Genomic DNA, 18,323 nt, shown 5'->3' with positions numbered 1-18,323 from the left:
ATTCAAGAATAAAACTGTAGGTAGAAAACAACAAAGGCCAACAGTTAAAAATGCAGGTAGAAAACAACAAAGGCCAACAGTTAAAAATGCAGGAGAACCAACTAGCAATCACATGGCCGACAAGCCATCATGACCACCAACTGGAAAGAATGCAGAAATGACAAACACAATCACGTCATCCAAAAAAGACAAAATGATGATGAACACAGTGACATCATCAGAAAACAAGTTTGAAGCTCGGGTTTGAAGTCCCCAGACACTTATAAATAAGGAAGCAATAAAGCAGATAGGGATCATCAGAAAATTTCTCCAACTCTTCAAAGCATGATAGTGTAAGCTTTCAAGTCTTTGTAGTTTTAATTATCAATTTTATGGGGGTTTCCACAACGAGTCAAGTCCTCTATCATATGAAAAGTAAATAGTTGTCTCCTCCAATGGAGGAAATAATATCTATCTAATATTTCATATATTTTTTCAATAAGAGTAAGGCTTCTGTTCAATTTGTTGTCCAATATTCTATTAAGTTCCTATATTGGAGTGTCTTCTAGTCCTAAGGTAGGAAATGAAATAGGACTGCGCTATTTGTTGCTGAATGAGCCAAGTACCTGCGAACCATATGTTGTAGTAGTGGGTTGGAGAAAGTCCGTAAAACCCAGGATTTGGAATAATTGGGAACAAGGCGGTCGAAAAAAGGTATAAATTTATGAAGGCTTAATTTATGTTGGAAGTATGTTGGGCCTATCTTAGAACATGTAGTGGACTATGGTTTATTTTCACTAGAAGGAAAGAATGGTCATAAAATGGGTTGAAGGACCAAAATTGCAAAATTTGAAAGATATAGGACCAAAATTACCACCTCGAAAGATAGAGGACCAAAATTGCCAACCCTTTATAGATTCAGGATGAAAGTTGCAATATTGCCTTACTATTTTTTTCCCTTATTGAGCTTCCTTTCCCTCTTTTTGAGCTTCTTGTTTCTTGTTTTCTAACGCTTGCTGCTATTTTGCTTTCTGTGAACAGGTTGAGCGATGATTGGTAGTAGTCAGGTGGTGTTCCTTGCCCCTCAATTTTCCTGGGAAAGATGGATCAGGACATTCATTGAATAGGAAAGGCATTTAATTTGTCTAAGGATGAGGAGAATGGAATCATCGTTCCTATGGGGGTCTGGCATGGTGAAACTGAGCATCAAGGCTTCTTTCTAATGGGTCAACTCCTCAACTCTAAACCATCCACACTTATTCAATGCAGTTAGTGCTACAGGCAGTTTTCAACCTGATGCGGGGTACGGTTTTTAATGCTCATATATGATTGCAATCGGGTATTGGAATAGACTCCATGTGCGTACTGGAAATGCTTATTGATCTTAGCTAGGGTTGAGGAAAATCAAAGTCCAGGAAATATAGACTTAAATTGGTGTGGGTTTCATGTTCTAGTTCAAGGGCTGCCATTGGGGAAGATGACATGAGAGATGATAGTGTTTACCTGGATCTTGATACGAGTGATAATTGGAGTTTGTGGGGGCTCCTCGCTGCATATTCGTGTCTCTCTTAACGTACGCCCACCTCTCCGTCGTTTGCTGAAAATCCGAGTTATGGTTGGGAACGAGCGTGTGATCTACATACATCTATACTATTATAAAATAAGGTCATGTTGTCGTACCAACTTTTAAATGTAAGATTCATCTTTTAATTTATTACATCCATTCAATAAAACTTGATCATAATAGTAATTACAATATTTTTTAATGAATTTACGAAAAGATTCCTCAAACTTGCACAAACATCAAATTTTGGCACATTATATATTTTGTAGTTGCTATCTCATGACCGATAACCAACCCAGAAATAAGAAAATTAATTATTTGTGATTTTAAATGTTTTTGGACACACATCAAATATGTCGTGTACTGCTAGTAAAATAAAGGGATAATTACATTTTCATCTTCTGAGGTTTGGTATAATTATACGTAGACCCCATGTAGTTTTAAAAATTACATCTAGCACTTTGAGGTTTGCTTCCATCTAACAAATAAGTCCCCATATTAGTCAAAATTCACTGAATTTGCTAATATTAACAAAAAAAAATTATATAAAAATTGATATTTATCCTTGATTGATTAAAATTGACTTATTGCATTGCAGGTCAAATAAGATTTTTCCGACTAAACTACCCTTACAATAGTGAAGATATATCTCCTCACATACAGTAACACGTGAAGCCGTATACGGGTAATTTGGTCACAGAATATTTATTGATCTACTATAAGTCAATAATAAGTCATCGAGGGTAAAAACAGATTTTTTTCAGATATTGTTTGGTTAATATCATCAAATTTTTTTGAATTTTGGATAACGAAGGGACTTATTGTTGGATGGAAGTAAATTTCAGAGGTGATACATATAATTTTTCAAATTATAAAAAAATTATGTATAGTTACATCAAATCTTATTACAGGGTAATGTAACTATCTCTAAAATAAAACAAAACTGAAACATACTTGCCAACAATATAAAAGAAAGTAAAAAAAAAAAAGAAAAAGAAAAGGAAGGTTAAAACTGGGCTCCTCAAATTCACAACTTACCAGCAAAATTTCATTTTTACTAGAACTTAATGATGGAATAGACAAAAACACCCTTATTTTTACAGAACAACCGGAAGCATATCTGTAATCGGAGGGTCAGACTCGTAAAAGCATATTTGTCTAACAGAAATGAAAGGCGGCGGTTCCGTTTTCGCTACTCCATTATGTTATGCCTGATTCGACTTTTTATTTTTTATTTTATTTTTATCTAGGGTTTGAAAAACCAGAGCAGCAGAGAAGAAGGGGCACGAAAAAAGGAAAAGAAATTAATTCGACGACTTCTCTCTGTGTGTACCTATGTAAGTATCGTTTTTAGCTTCTTAATTTGTTTATATTTCTGTAATTGTTTGTTTGATTTTCATGGTGTTATGCAGCTTGAAACTTTTTGATGGATGTGGACTTTTGTGGATCTGTGGTTCCATGTGACTGCTTGTGGATTTTTTGTTTGAATCGTGAATTTTGTAGCATGAGGAGTGATAATTTTGATCAAAACGGAGGAAACTGATAGCACTTTCGGAGAAGGCATGTGAAAGTCAATCAGTCAAATTCCTGCTAATTTTTATATTTTTGGAGAAAATTATGTGTTTGTTAGTGATACGGGGTAATATTTGTGCTTTTGCTCGATTCTTATCCTATTTATTTGGATTTTTCTTTGAAGTTGGGGGTGATTTTATTGCATTTGTTACTTTAAAGTTTTGGCCTTTTAGTTAGATTTTCTTAACTGGAGTTTTGGTTAATTACTTGGGATTTAGAGGTGCTCGTTTTCACTTTAAAAATACAGGAGCTTTTGCCAAATTTCCTTTACTAGAGTTACGGTTGAGTTGATTAAGATTGGAAATATTCTGCATATGTCCACAATTATATTTAAATTCTGTAGAAATTATTTTGCTTGCGCGAGCAGTCGTACTTTCTTACCTCTCACATCTTTTATTGGGGAGTGGAAATTTGCAATTTAAATAAAGTGTGTTTACAGTGGCTTACGGACAATCATATTTACTTTATGCTATTTATGCGGGGAGGTATGGAACCTTGCAGAGTTGATGACTATCGAGGCCATGTGATTACAGTACCCTGAAAGATCAGGTCTCTGACAGTGGTTAGCTGCCTCTACTATGTTGTTATTGACTATTTTTATTTTTCTTTTGATGGGAGAATGCATGCAGAAAGACAGAAGGGGATAGACGGGTGGAGAGAGAGAGAGAGAGAGAGAGGGGGGGGGGGGGGGGGGGGGGGGGTGAAGGGAGACGGAGGGTTAAGAGACTGTTTAGCAAGCATGACTTGGTTGAATGCCCGGAGCTCTGAAAAACCAATCCACCTTGTTTGTCATAATTTATAAATCCACCTTGTCATTTACTGTAGGTGCCTCTTGATGCATTGCTGTGGGATTTGAGTTTGGTGTTTGTTTAGTTGTTAGGATTTGCCAAACAAAAAATCTCTGTCGAGAGTTCTGATTGGTGGTAAAATCCAATGAATAGAAGTATAATAGCATTATGTTACAGGCTAATTGAACGAATTAAAAATTAAATCAGCATTCTTTCAAGTGGGTTTTGGTGTGGCATTTACTAGCTTATCATTTTTCTTGGGACCATAGTTCTGATTTAATTTGTGAACAACCACCATGTGACGTGTGGAAGATGGGAGATACAACTGATGATTCCTTGCCTTACATGGGAATTAATGTGAACAATGAAAATGCATTATTCTTTCTTCTGATCCCCATTGGGTCTGTATATAGCCTCTTATGAAGTATGTTCTCCTGCTTATGATTGGAGTAGCAGATAGCAATGAAAAATGATTATGAAATTCTTGGTAATATGTCTATTTATGTTCATCATCTGCTGGCTCATTAATGTTCTCAGGGTGGCGGAGTTAAGCCCATACCATAGGTTATTATATACCAAGAAAAGCTAAAAAGAAGGATATTATTTGCAGTAAATAATGGTGATGAATATTTGGCATGCAGATGAAAATATGCTTACTTGTTGCTTATATTATCATATTCTCTCTTTGTCTTCTATGAAAATTGTGCTTCTGCGTATCTAATCTTTCTTTTTTTGGTGAATATCTAATCTTATATTCCTTCTGTCATCGCTTGAGTTTGTTTTATTCTATGTACACGCATGTTTCATTGTACATCAGAATTTGTATTACTACAAGCCGGCTACTGGGTACATGTAGGGTTGCGGTGGTGAATCTGATGTAAGGACATCGGCGGCGCAGGAGCAGAACTAGGGTTTCAAAGAGCTCTTCTCTCTTTTCTTTCTTTCTTTTTTCCATTTGAAAGGAGAAAAGAAAAAAAAAGGAGAAAAGAACAGAAAAAAGGAATGTTCATTTAAAAGACATTAGCAGAAAAATGTAGGGTTTTCTAAACCTTTTTAACTTACTTTTTTTAAACAAAGTAACAGAACAATATATAAACAAAAATAGAAAAAGAAAGAGAAAATCCCTCATTAGTTGTTTTCAATATATTTTTTTATGGTATAATGATTAATATAATTCTAGTATTTATATTTAATTACTTGTGTCATACTGATGTTAAAAGATATTAATGTATGAATATATAATTTATTTATGAAAATATGCACCGAGCTTTAAAAACCCGTTCTCCGTCATGGCTCCAAGACACCTTTACGCGGCGAGACGCCGTGCGCTTTTAAACAGCTATGGTTGTATCTATTTCCTATTATTTTGGACAAAGATTTTTGCTTTTGAAATTCTTAAGGAATTGAATAAATAACAAGTTATTTGATGAGCTCCCCCTCTTTAGTTATGCTTTATGGTAATATTATATTTCTTCTTTGTTTTTGCACTATAGATTCCTCTCTTTCATGAGGATTTTTACAGACTGTATTACTGTCTGCACCTCCACTAGATTGAAATTACTATTTGGAGAAAAAAGTATATCAAGTTTTACTTACGAACATTTGATAAGCTCTATACTACATGAAATGCCTATTTTTGACGAGAGGAATGAGTGCGGCTGATGGACAATCTGATGTCAGATCAATTTCAACATAAGCTGAATGAGTATTTGCTCGTGTATCTGTTTCTCTCATTTTGGTTTTGTTGGTGCTGTTATCTATATTTATCTTGGAATTTGGTGCCGCTTGCTTTTGCTAGAATGGTTAAGAGTTTGTTTTGCTAGAATGGGTAAGAGTTGGTTTTGCTAGGTTAGTTTCCTATAGCAGGAACGCTTTTGGCGCTATATCTCTGCTCGTTTATGCCTGTCTCCTCCACTTATATTTATTTGTATTCCAAGTCAACAAGATTTCTCTTTCAACATTGCAGGCGGAAGGGGGAACACAAAATATTGGATATATGCTTACCCATGTTGCTGAAATTGTGTTGATTGATTTGCTTGATGCTATAATGTGTGTTTGGTTAATCAAGTTAGTATCATTACATGGCTATGGACTAGAAAATGTGTAGCTAGAATCCTAGAATGTCTTTTCCTCTAATGGAGCACTTCAGTGCCAGGTTTTTCTCCTCAAAATGTGTGAGCGTTAAAGAAAGTCGCCAGTGCATTTTGTCTGCACCGCATCGGAACTGCTTTCTTGAGCTTTGTTCTATGCAATATTGTGGCTTCTGGTTGAATTGATTGTTTTGACTGTGGCAGCTGTTGTTGTTGGATTTATTCTTGTGACATCATGAGAGAGGTTTTTACCTAATCTTTTAGCCGTATTCTTATGTTCAGGCTTTCCCCAGTGGTGCTGATGGCTTTGCTTTTTTGAGGCGAAACCAAGAGTAACCCGTACAAGACTTTTTGTCTTTGAACTTTTGGCTGCCAATTGGTGGATAGGCATTGATCCATTAGGCAGACATGAACACAAAGTTAGAAAAGGTATTGGATAGTGGCCGACATGTTGTCGTTGATCTGAAGAGAAAGCGGTCAGATCGGTGCACCCTCTCTTCAGGGGGTGCCACCCAATTCCTGGTTCCTCTGCAATCCTCTCCCAGTTCGGCCATCTTCAATCTTGCCAAGCGGAGGAAACTGGGCGGATCTGAAAGCAAGCATTGCAGTTGTGCTTTTCCATCAGGGAAACGTATGCTTAAATATTATTCCAACTTCAAGAAAAGTGGGATTGTGCGCCGGTTGATGTATTATTGCAATGACGAATGGAATGATTTCTCCCAGGATATTGTTACTTTTATCAACAAAGACCTTGTGAAGAAGCCTGTCTTAGAGGTGGAGGTTAATGGAAGTAAGATCTTGTTGGATTTCTTGCATATGTTGCAGTTGGACATGGATACTGGTTCGCATCAGCCTATTGCTTGGATTGATGTCTCAGGGAAGTGTTTCTTCCCTGAAATTGTTACTGATGATGAACCTCGTGGTTGTTGCTATCAAGGAGCTGAGTCTCAGGAGTGCAATGATATCAACTTGCATTTGGAGATTGAATTGCATGGATTATATGATGAATCTAGTGGGGAGTCCAATGCTATTGTTGAGCAAGCACGAAGTCATGACAATGCTGCAAAAGATTGTGAGGATGAAATCAACAGTTGCGCTAAAGCATCATCAGATGTGGAAGTTGATGAGAAATATGACGGTAATAAACAGGTGAAGGGGAACATGATACTAGCTGTCGATCATATGCATGACTCTTTGGATTCTGATGCTGTAGAGCAGATGTTCTTTAGAGTTATTAGCTCATCTGTTGCAAAAATTGTTGACATACATCGTTGTACGAGCATTGCAATGAAAACTCGATTGGAGCTTTTTGAAAAACAGGTTGAAATTACTAAAAGGTACCGTGGGGATGCAAATGTCCAATATGCATGGCTTCCTTGTGTGGGAGGAGCAGTTCAAACCATATTAAAGTATGGGGTTGGGTATTATGAGCCATTGAAAATTGAGCGCATGCATGGTATTGGAATGCATCTAATTCCTGCAAATGGCACTCCGATCAGGTTTGGTTTTTCTACTTCTCTTTGCAATAAGATTGGCTTTAATTTTGTTTATGCTCTTCTAGTGTCAAATGATGATTGCATTAATTGTGCGAGGTTTGATACTGTTATTCTCGTGAGTAAATGCAGCTTTGATGTTTTCTTGATGAGGTAGCACGGTTGTTCTTTCTTCATCTCTTACCCTCGTCTAGTGTTTTGTTGGGTAGATCAACAAATCCATTTGGTTTTGTAGTTGCGATTTTTGGTGCACTAGATTTCTACATATTCTGTGTGCTTGATCTCTAAAGGATGTTGCTTAATTGCTTCTGATTGACAGTTCACCATTGGGCTATTTAGCATTCGTAGCTATATTGCAATGTTTCCATCTGGAATTTCGTGCTAGTGATGTATTTTTTATTCTGGATTACAACTTGTTTGGTATCTCTTGTTTCTTTCAGTATCAATTATTTTGATGTTGACGAAAATGACACACGACATTTGGTACTATGTCGTGTTATAATGGGGAACATGGAGCTAGTTCCCTTGGGATCGAGTCAGTTCCATCCTAGTAGCGAGGACTTTGATAGCGGTGTTGACAATCTTCAAAATCCAAAGCGTTATGTTGTATGGAACATGAATATGAATTCTCATATCTACCCGGAGTGTGTTGTTAGTTTCAAGATGACTTCTCATGTTGAAGGTAATAGTTTGCCCTTGCATTTAACATTCTCTTATCATGGTATGTGCTGAAATCTTCTTTTAAGGTAGTTATAGTGAGGTGATAGTTTGCCCTTGCATTTAACATTCTCTTTTTGTGGTATATGTTGAAATCTTCTTTCAGTGGCAGTTATAATGTTTCATATCATAGCACCTTACATCCTTACCTAGGACTATGTTATTTGCTTGCTCTCATGAGTTTTCAGATTCAAATCAATGACGTATTTATTACCAGAAAATTTCACATGTAGTTCTTAAGGAGGATGAAGGTTTTCGATAGATATACTCAAAGAGAAACTGTACTGTCAAGGCAATGTCTCGTAAAAATTGCTAATCTTTTCTGTCACACCTCACGCTCCCTGCCATATGAAGCAACCTTATTTCCAGAAATTGGCTTAACTTCAAATGCAAGTCAGTTGGATTTTTATCTTATTTACACTCAAAGTTCTAGTAATGATTGTGAAGATTTTTATCATTTTACTATTAACTGTTCACTTCTCCATAAAATGTATAGTGCCTTATATCTCATTCTATAATTCTTTATAAGGGACTGTTTTTGGAAAGGAGTGCAAGGTTGATATTCCTGGAACCGGTGCCTGTTATGGAGGACCTCAATCTCAGGTATGGTCTTGTTCGCAAGAGTTGGTAATTTTGTTATGTGGTTAATATATGTGGAGTTCAGACTTTATTTGTGTGTTTTCCCCTCTTTTTCTTCTTGATGTGAGTTTACCTTCTTAATATGTTATGTTTGTGTTTTATTAATCGGACACTTAATATATAGCTGTCTCATGGGAAAGGGGAAAAAAGGTGTTACGAGTCTTATGACTTTGCTTTTGATGTGGTAGTACTCATTTTCCTTTCCATCTGATAAGAGGTTAGAATCTTCGACCGTTGCTCAAAGATAATTCATGGGTTTGCTAGTATTCACTTTTTATGGAGCAAAATATTGCGGTTCATACTTAAGCCCATTATGAAGCAATATGCAGAAAGCTAAAGCTCATAGGAGCAACCCTTCAAAATTTTTATTGTTTAATTGTTGTACTTTTGAATGTATAGCTGAGGAAATTCCTCTTTCCTGAAGACACTATTACCAGATATGGCCAGTTTTTGCTTTGACAAAGTGCAAATTTGCTCAGTCACATATCCTTTTGTGGCATGAGCTACTTACCTTATTATGATTTTAGTGAGTACATGTACATTATAACTTGCTTCTCTTTTAATTCTTCTCAAAGTGTCCTGACACAATGGCTATTGGTACTTTCGAGAACCACTTTAAGCAACCTATAACTTGATCAGCTGTTTATGTTGCATGATTTTGAATTATGAGCTAAATGATGTTTCAGTTCCATTTTCTCAGATGACCCAGTCTCTATACTTAGTGAAGTTATTGTCACCAGGTACTAGGTAAAACTTTTCAAGCAAGGACTCCCAAGAGCCCTTGGATGCCATTTCCTATGCTATTTGCTGCCATTTCAAACAATATCACTTCTCAAAACATGGACCTCGTGAAAACCAACTATGCTCTGTTCAGGGTACTTGTGTTGGACACTTCAATTCTTTTCAACTGTTCTAATTTTGTAGTAAATTTCAACAGCTGTTTTTCCCTGCTGTTTGGCAGAACAAGAAGTTGAGTCGGGATGAATTTGTGAAGAAATTGAGGCTGATTGTTGGTGACAATTTGCTCAAGTCAGCAATAACAAGTCTTCAATGCAAGGTGTGTAAACCTTTATTGTAATTGGCTCAATGAATTGTGCTTTAAAATATGTGAACTATTCTGCTTCTTGCTTTAATCTCTATGTTTGCACTTGCTAGTTTGTCGTCAAATGTGTGTGTTATTCTGCTTCTTCCTTTAATCTCTATGTTTGCAGTTGCTAGTTTGTATTCTTAATGAGGTGCTGGCCTTTTATTCCTTGGCCAATCTTTTCTGCGATCTCATGAATGATCTATCTTTGTACCTTCCGCGGATGCACATAACTGTTCATGTATATGACAGCCTTGTGCCAACCTTGTCATTGTTATTTTCTCAGAGCATCTCGTTCCGGTTCTTGCATATGGATCTAACATTACATCTCGCTCCGAAGTGATCTATACTTTATAGGCTTTCCAACTATTAAAGGGTTTTGTGCTTTCAAGCTTATATCTACTTCTTTTCATATCAGTTAATGTGGCTTTCTGCAGATGTCGTCCTGCTCTGACGTTGACGTTAAAACAGCAAGCACTTGAACAGGCACCTGGTAGTGTTGAGCCCTCATAAAATGTCGGTGATGTGCAAAATGTTATAGTAGTGTATATGGTTGTTGAGATGCTTATGCTCATTGTATGCTCTAAACTCTAAACCGCACAGTGCTCTTTGCTATTTGGCCTTCACCATATAACTGTTGAAATTTGGTTTGTGGCGCCTACTATAATTGCTGGAACTGTTTTCATCTTTATATAAATGGAACTTCATATGCTCGTTGATTTTGTGAAAGGGTATATGCCACACTTAGTCGAAGGAGACATGCAACCTACTACATTAATTTATTTGATATTACCCCTTAATATTTGTATAATTTTGTGAAGGGATAAATATCAAGTATTTGTCAAGAACTAACGGTTCAATCGGTTGACACACTTTACATTGATATTTACCAGCACTTGATACATGTATATATAATACATATATATCAGAATATCAATTAAATTAATTATTAAAATACATACTTTTCTAAAACTTTTCCAGGCACAAATCGTCACAAGTACCGATCAGTACTTGGAGTCATGAAGGAAGATCCATTTGGAGATATATGATACAAGCAGCTGCAGCTGGCTGCCTTCTAATGCCCTTTTAAATGTCCCCACCAGCAGCAGCTGCAACTAGCTCCATCTTGTCCAATTCAATCTCATACTCACTCAATCCAACTGCTAATGCTGAAAATTTGGCATGCATAGCAGAAGACTACATGATTATTGTGTTGATTTTACACCAACAGTTCACACCATAAATCCAAAAAGTAATTTCATACAACAGCCGAAACAAGCAAAAAACAGCAAGCAGCAGGAGACAGATTCTAGAAAAATGATTGACTCAATAGGAAAGAGCATAGGCTACATCAAACTCCTCAAGCTACCACACTTTAGGAGGTTAATGAAAGTTTCTCTTGCTCGGGGATTTTCAACTAAAGCCAAAGCATAACAGTAGAGGGTTGGATACCAAATACTAAGGCATTTGGACCCAATTTGTCCTGTATGGTTACATAATTGATTGAGAGAGAATTGATTTTAAAAATAATTATTATTGCTTGATTTTACGGTTACATTATTATGCAAACGTAGATTGTAGTTAAATTTAAAATTAACCTCATCTGTAAGGTTAATTAAGAAATCAAAAGAAATTACTTAATGGGCATAACGAGTAATTCGATGTAATTACAGTGGGATCAGAAGTTAGCAATTGTAGCTTTTAGTACATGTAGTTTTCTGATGAAATATAATTCCAAAAGTGATTATAGAAAAATAACCGAACCGCAAAAAGAAAATTCATGTCTGCGTTGGAAAAGATATTTGATTTGTTTGATCATATGGCCGAACGAGCACTTCAAACGAGAATTTTCAATTACTTCATAACCAATATTTCTCTACACTTAAATGATTATGAGCCCAAACTTAAAGGGTGAAAAAATAATATTATGAGTATAACATAAGTATAATAATACAAAGTATAATGTGAAAATAATTAATAAGTGTAAATATGAAACGTAATTAATAAGAATAAATAAATGTAATATAAAAGTAATTAATACAAGTAAATGAATGTAATTTGAAAGTAACTAATAGAAGTTAATATTATTTTTATATTTTTATCCTTAGCAAAATAATATTATAGGATTGAATTAGTTGAATAAAAAAATTAAAGAAATTTCTAAACGCATTCATACTTTTATAGATATATAGATAGATATAGAATAGATATATGATAGATATAGATTTAATTGTTTTATTTACATATAATAGATAGAGAAATATAATTCTAAATTTGATTTTTCTATGAAAAGTTTTAAGTAAATAGATTTTTTGATTGTGTTAGTTGTTTATATTATATACGTTTGCTACCAAGTTTATTATCTTTTTTTGGGGTCACTTTATGTTAGGTGTTTATTTCTCTCTTAGTAGCTAAGTTCATGTTATAGTCTACATTTGGAGTAAATTTAATAATTTAGTAAACCAAAACATTCTCTTACTTTCAACACTATTAAGTAATTGTTATTAAAATACATAAGAAAATCTATGTCTTCTACTCAACTTTACTTCAATTTTGACTTACTCAAATTCATTTTTGTGCGTTCATTTACAATCAAATAAAACTATTTTTAAAACTTGAACAAAATCAGTTAACAATTCTTCCATTATATATTTTTATTATGTTAAAATCCAAACTTTTGAAAGAAAATCTTTAGACTCAAAAAGTGCAATTTTTTGGTAGTACTCTTTCTTTTAGAAAATTTTTAATCAATTGTATTGTTAATAGCGTATTTGGGGTTAAAAATGAGTGTATAATGCTCGCGAACAATACAAGATGGGAAGCAAGAATTGTTTATTCATGTGAGATAATGCTTGATTTCAAGGATAGCAAACCATAAATTGAGTAGAGATTCAGGAATAAAATTTCTTGAGGTTATAAGCATTCCATGGTCGAGAAAGCCTCCTACCTTCAGTGTCCTCCAACTCGTATGCGCTAAATTTGGTCATCCGAGTCACTTTGTAAGGCCCTTCCAAATTGGGAACCAATTTTTCAACTGGTTTGAGAGCCCTAGCTCGTCTGAGTACCAGGTCCTCCACCTTAAATTCTATTCTTTTTCCCCAGTTGTAGGAGTTGACCACGTTTTGCTTGTATCTTTCTATGCGATCTCGAGCTAGCTAAGGGCGACTTATATCGAAGCGTGCTCCAACTTGGGGTGACTTACATAAGTGTGCGGATCAACTGGTGGCGGTTTATCAGAGTTAGCCAGGAGGTGAAAATGTAGAAGCGTACGCCAACTAGGGGGTGCCTTATGTAAGTGTGTGCACAAGTTGGGATCTAGCTTTCCGACTAGTTTGAGAGCACTAGCTCATTTGAGCACTAGGTCTCCCACCTGAAATTCTCTTCATTTTACTCGTCGTTGTAGGCGTTGACCATCTTTAGCTTATACCTGTTTATGCGGTCTCGAGCCTCCTTTCGAACTTCTTCCACTAGGTCCTAGTTAACAAGCAATAAGTTATCATTGCTTTCCTGCTCGTACTGCTGGATTCGAAATGTTTCCAGCCTTGCTTCGACTGGAATAATGGTCTTTGGTTTTTACACCAGGTTGAAAAGTTCGATTGGGATAACGGTCTTTGATTTTTACACCAGGTTGAAAAGTGTTTCTCTCGTGGTACATCTTAGGGTGATTCTGTAAGACCACAACATGCTGCGTAGTGCATCCACCCATTGCCCTCTTACTTGGTTTAGCTTGGTTTTGATGCCTTGATCTAGGATTTGGTTCATAAGTTCTACCTACCTATTGGCTTAGGCGTAGGCAACTAATGTGAAATGGTGTTGGATGCCCAGGTTGGCACACTGATATTGGCTTTCCAACCCTGAAACTGGCGACCATTAAATAATAACATATGGTAAGCCATACTTGCAGACTACATTTTGTCAGAGGAATTTTAGCACTTCATTTTTTGCGATCTTGCCAAAGGGTTCAGCCTCCACCTACTTGCTAAAGTAATTTACTGCCACTAGGAGGAATTTCCTTGGTCCTTGCGCAGCTAGAAAAGGACCTAGAATGTCCATCCCCTACTGAAAAAATGGATAAGTTTTTGATAAGGCCTTGAATGGTTCAGTTGGAATGTGAATGACTGGGGCGTGCTTTTCGAAACTTCTACATCAAGTGCCATCCTGATGCCTACTATGAGTGCTTCGTATTCGGCTTCGTTATTTAAGGTCTTGAAGTTCAATCGTAAGGTGTACTCCAAGTCCTCTCTCTTTGGGCAGGTGAGGAAAATTTTGGCTTTGTTGCCAACAAGGGTGGAGGAGCCATCAACATATTGAAGCTATTGTCTTTCGTCCTCCTCAATATGCGTGGCCTCATTCACGAACTCAGCTAGTGCACGGGCCTCGATAGCCTATCTCGGTTGCTAGAGATTCCCATACTAGCTGAGGTCAATGCACACTTAATCAACTTACCTGAAGTTTCAGCCTAAGGGTACCATTATTTGGCCCCATGTGATACCTTGCTTAAGTAGTAGATGAATTTTTGGTCCCCTCCTCTTCTTTGATGAGCAAAGAACTTACTATATGCTACCCCATAGCTACATATGGGAATAGTGGCTACCTTGGTGCTAGCTTGGTGAGTAATGGTAGCTTGGCCAGGTAGGCCTTCAGGTCCTAGAAAGGTTGCTAGCATGTCTCATCCCAAGCAATGTTGTGGTCCTTTTGAAGACTTTGAAGAATGGCAAATTGAGCTCAGTTAAGTGGCTTATAAACCTGCTAAGGATTGCTATGAGACCAACTAGTTTTTGGACCTCATTAAGGTTGGTAGGTGGTTTCATCTATTGTATTGGTCGTATTTGTCTGGATTGACTTTGATGCCTTGTTCAATAACCATGTATCCTCGAAAATTTTCATTCATGACTCCAAACGTGCATTTAGTCAGATTTAGTTTCATATGGTACTTAGTATGTTGGATGTTTTAGCTAGGTTAGTGATGTGCTGATTGCTTGCCGGCTCTTCAACAACATATCATCGATGTACACCTCCATATTACGTCTTAGCTGCTCTAGAAAATGTGGTCTGCTAGACATTGGTAGGTAGCACCTGCATTTTTCAGCTCGAAGAGCATAATAATGTAACGATAGGTCCCCCGACGTGATGGAGCTAACTCACTTCTGGTCATCGGAGTTAAGCATAATTTTGTTATAACTTTGCGAGGCATCCACTAGACTTACCAATTCGGTGATCAGAGGTGGAATCCACCAGCTGGTCTATACAAGGTAAAGGATAAAAATCTTTACAGACATGCTTTATTAACACCTAAAAAATTCAACACACATATGCCAATTGTTACCTGGCTTGAGTACAAGTACCACATTTGACAACCACTATGGAAATTGAATTTTCTTAATGTGTCTGACTGCAATTAGGACAAAAGTATCTCTTTTTTTACTTCATACGATGGAAAGCTGGATCAAGATGCAAGTTGTGCACTGTTATGCTAGGGTCAATGCCCATGAGGTCGTGAGCTGACCATGCAAAAACATCAGCAATTTCCTGCAACAAAGTGGTTAATTGCCCTGCTAGTTTGGGACTTAGGTGGGAGGTGATTCTAGTAATCTTCGGTTCTCCCGGTATTAGTTGGATGCTCAACAGCTCTTTAGCTAGCTGTACACGGGCAGGACAATATTTTCTTATTCGTCCTATTGGATGGGCATCTTGCCTTTCTCCCCATTAGGAGGATCTATTTCCATATCCTTCTAGTTGCCCCCTCTATTTACTCTATATAGCACTTTCACGCTACATACAAGTCACTCGCAACTTCTCCTATTTCTGCTCCAGTAGGAAACTTCAACTTCATGTGGTATGAGGAGGCAACCGCCTAGAATACATTCAAAGCAAATCGGCCAAGAATAACGTTGTAGGCCGATGGCATGACCAAAATAAGAAATTGGATGATCTTGGTTTTCCTTGCGGGCTCTTTTCCTAAGGAGAGAGCAAACGAGACTTGGCCTAGGGGGTGAGGTACCATATAGCAAGGTGTCCATCAGCTCTAGTGGGGTATCGCCTAGCTCCATCTGTTGGTAAACCTTGTAGAAGAGGATATTTGGAGAACTGTCTGAGTCCACAAGTGCCTACAACTATCCTTGTGCGTCAGCAGGATCGAAGTGGATTATAGGATCCCCTGATGGCTTTTTATGATCTACATCCATGATGGTTGTGGCGACCCAGCATGAGTGCGTTTAGCTCGTCCAGAGTCCCCATCAGTAGGTCCTCCTACTATCATATGAATCACACCCTTGGAAAAGGTGTTCTCTAGGCTCTCCTCAACTGGGAGCTTCTCTTTTATGCGTTCCTATCTAGAGGAATCCTCTGCTCGCTCCTCGCTTTTGTTGGAGTTGCAGTGGTGATAGTGTTCCTCTTTTTGCTCGCGCATTTTTCCTTTGTCCTTGTAGTCGTTCAAGTTGCCATTTTGGATAAGCCTTTCTATCTCCTACGTCAGTTGGCGGCACTGGTTGCTGTTATGCCAATACTCCCTATGATACCTAGAAAATATATAGATTTTGAGGGTTGGGGACATTCCTTAAAGCCTTTCGGCCATTATACGGTAGGATGCTGGTCAATTACCATGGTCATTCTAGCCGGACTATTAATGAGCAGAGTATAGTGCTTGTTCTTTGGATCGAGGGGGTTGAAATATCCTCGAGGCTCTCGTGATTGTTTTAAGATTATGAAATATGTATCAATCATTCATACGTCAGTGCACAAAATATAACATGAATTTAACAAGGGGATACGATGACACACTAGAAAAAAATTACTAATGACTATAATAATAATTACTATGGTTAAAAATCATGATAAATTACTATTATTAACCACAGTTAAATTAAATCAATGCCAAAAATTAGTTTTTTTAACTATAAAAAATTATTTGTTACAGCTAATATAAGAATCATGGTAAAAATATTTGTCATGACTTTTAGTCACCTTGACAAAAACCACGCCAACAACAGTTGAATTATCGTGGTCAGTGATTATTTTCTGCTGCTATTTATTATTAATTATAATAATTAGTTATTAAATATTATATTTTTTGTAGTATCGGTGGAGGTCTAGTTGCCCGTCGAGGCGGTATTACAACAATTTATGTAAAGTTAACAAAATTTAATCTTTTACGTATTCTCCATGAAATCTTTAAATTTTTATATTATTAGAGTCATATAACGTTTATCAATTTGAAATCTAAATATTAGTTTGACTTTATTATTTCCAGTGGCTGTCTAGATGCAGCATTTCCACCATTATTTAAATTGAATTTTTTTACTTAGTTTTCATATGGCAACGAAAACTGTATGTTGGACTAATTCAAAGTATATGGTAATTAATAATTCAACTGGAGTGGAAATAAAATATATTCGTTTTATGTAATTTTTCTTGTATGGAAATTTGTGCATCTTGAAAAATAATTACTTATTTTATTATGTTAAGATGGTAAAGCAGTAATATTATTTACTTAATGTCAAATCTATTTGATATTCGATAGTCTATCATAATATTATTAATGAATAAATGATTGAAACAAGTGAGTGAATGAAAAATTATGTAAAAAGAATGAATATATGACTTTTGTAGTATGACGAAAATGCCGTATTAGAATTTTTGGGGAAAAAATAAAAATAAATGATATTTTTGAGGTATATTATAAATTTATCATTTTGTGTTATTCGAAATGTTTATATAAGTTTCTATGGGAAGTAAAACATCATTTTACCTCCTTGAATTTTTAAAAATGAACGAATTAACCCTTCATCAGAGAGGCAATATGCTCCTTTTTAAAAAATTCAAGAGGGTAAAATGATATTCTTATTTTTTAAAGAGACTTATGTGAATATTTAGAACATTATAGGAAGGTAATTTGCAATTTATCTAATATTTTTAGTGGGAAGAAAAGGGTAAAGCTAATGAGAATTAAATTTTAAACAGAAAATCAAAATTAACGTGTAGAAATGAGAACAAACAAGATATAAAATTATGACATATAGCAAAAACTTTTGGGGGGCAAAAATGTAAATTCAGCACCCTACAGAAAAGAAGCATTAATTTCAGCAGCTGCCCTTTTGTTTTCCTTTATATCATCTATGTATAGGGAGTGAGTACTGTTGCATGGGTGTCACTTCAACCTCAACTTTCTTCATGCATAAAGTGCCTCGAGCATTGCAAAATCCCTGAGACAAAAGTCACACACTCACAAATCACTGTCCCAAACAGGCCCTTGGCATCCCACGGTTCCTAGTCGACTGTAGGAGCCATCAAGATCGTGACACGTGTAAGGGTTCGTGGGAGGGACGAATGATAGTGTAATGATGGTGTAATAATTTTGATATTCTTGGCCTGCACTGCACTGCACTTCACCTACTGATG

The 18,323-nt window shown here is 36.3% G+C and overlaps 2 protein-coding genes across 4 annotated transcripts in view; one reads left to right on the top strand and one right to left on the bottom strand.

The window, feature by feature from the left end:
• LOC105155513 (probable inactive shikimate kinase like 2, chloroplastic) overlaps window positions 1-1,589 on the bottom strand; it is a 28,151-nt gene extending 26,562 nt beyond the window's left edge. Inside the window, exon 1 of the mRNA XM_020699231.1 lies at window positions 1,483-1,589. The gene's annotated coding sequence lies outside the window, so the exon portion shown is untranslated. The remainder of the gene's footprint in view (window positions 1-1,482) is intronic.
• LOC105155511 (inactive poly [ADP-ribose] polymerase RCD1) lies at window positions 2,725-10,652 on the top strand. Of its 3 annotated transcripts, none has more exons than XM_011071394.2 (8): window positions 2,744-2,880; window positions 3,555-3,664; window positions 6,276-7,492; window positions 7,927-8,168; window positions 8,733-8,806; window positions 9,583-9,717; window positions 9,804-9,899; window positions 10,364-10,652. In XM_011071394.2, the coding sequence occupies exons 3-8, from the start codon at window positions 6,402-6,404 to the stop codon at window positions 10,406-10,408; spliced, it is 1,683 nt and encodes a 560-aa protein (XP_011069696.1). In that variant the 5' UTR covers window positions 2,744-2,880; window positions 3,555-3,664; window positions 6,276-6,401; the 3' UTR covers window positions 10,409-10,652. The 3 variants fall into 3 exon arrangements, with proteins under 3 accessions (XP_011069695.1, XP_011069696.1, XP_011069697.1); XM_011071395.2 differs by having other exon boundaries at window positions 3,555-3,677; XM_011071393.2 differs by lacking the exon at window positions 3,555-3,664 and having other exon boundaries at window positions 2,725-2,880.

This window comes from Sesamum indicum, linkage group LG2 (genome assembly GCF_000512975.1).
Source record: "Sesamum indicum cultivar Zhongzhi No. 13 linkage group LG2, S_indicum_v1.0, whole genome shotgun sequence".
In the NCBI taxonomy this organism is placed as follows: Eukaryota; Viridiplantae; Streptophyta; class Magnoliopsida; order Lamiales; family Pedaliaceae; genus Sesamum; species Sesamum indicum.
This window is presented reverse-complemented; position numbering and strand designations above follow the sequence as displayed.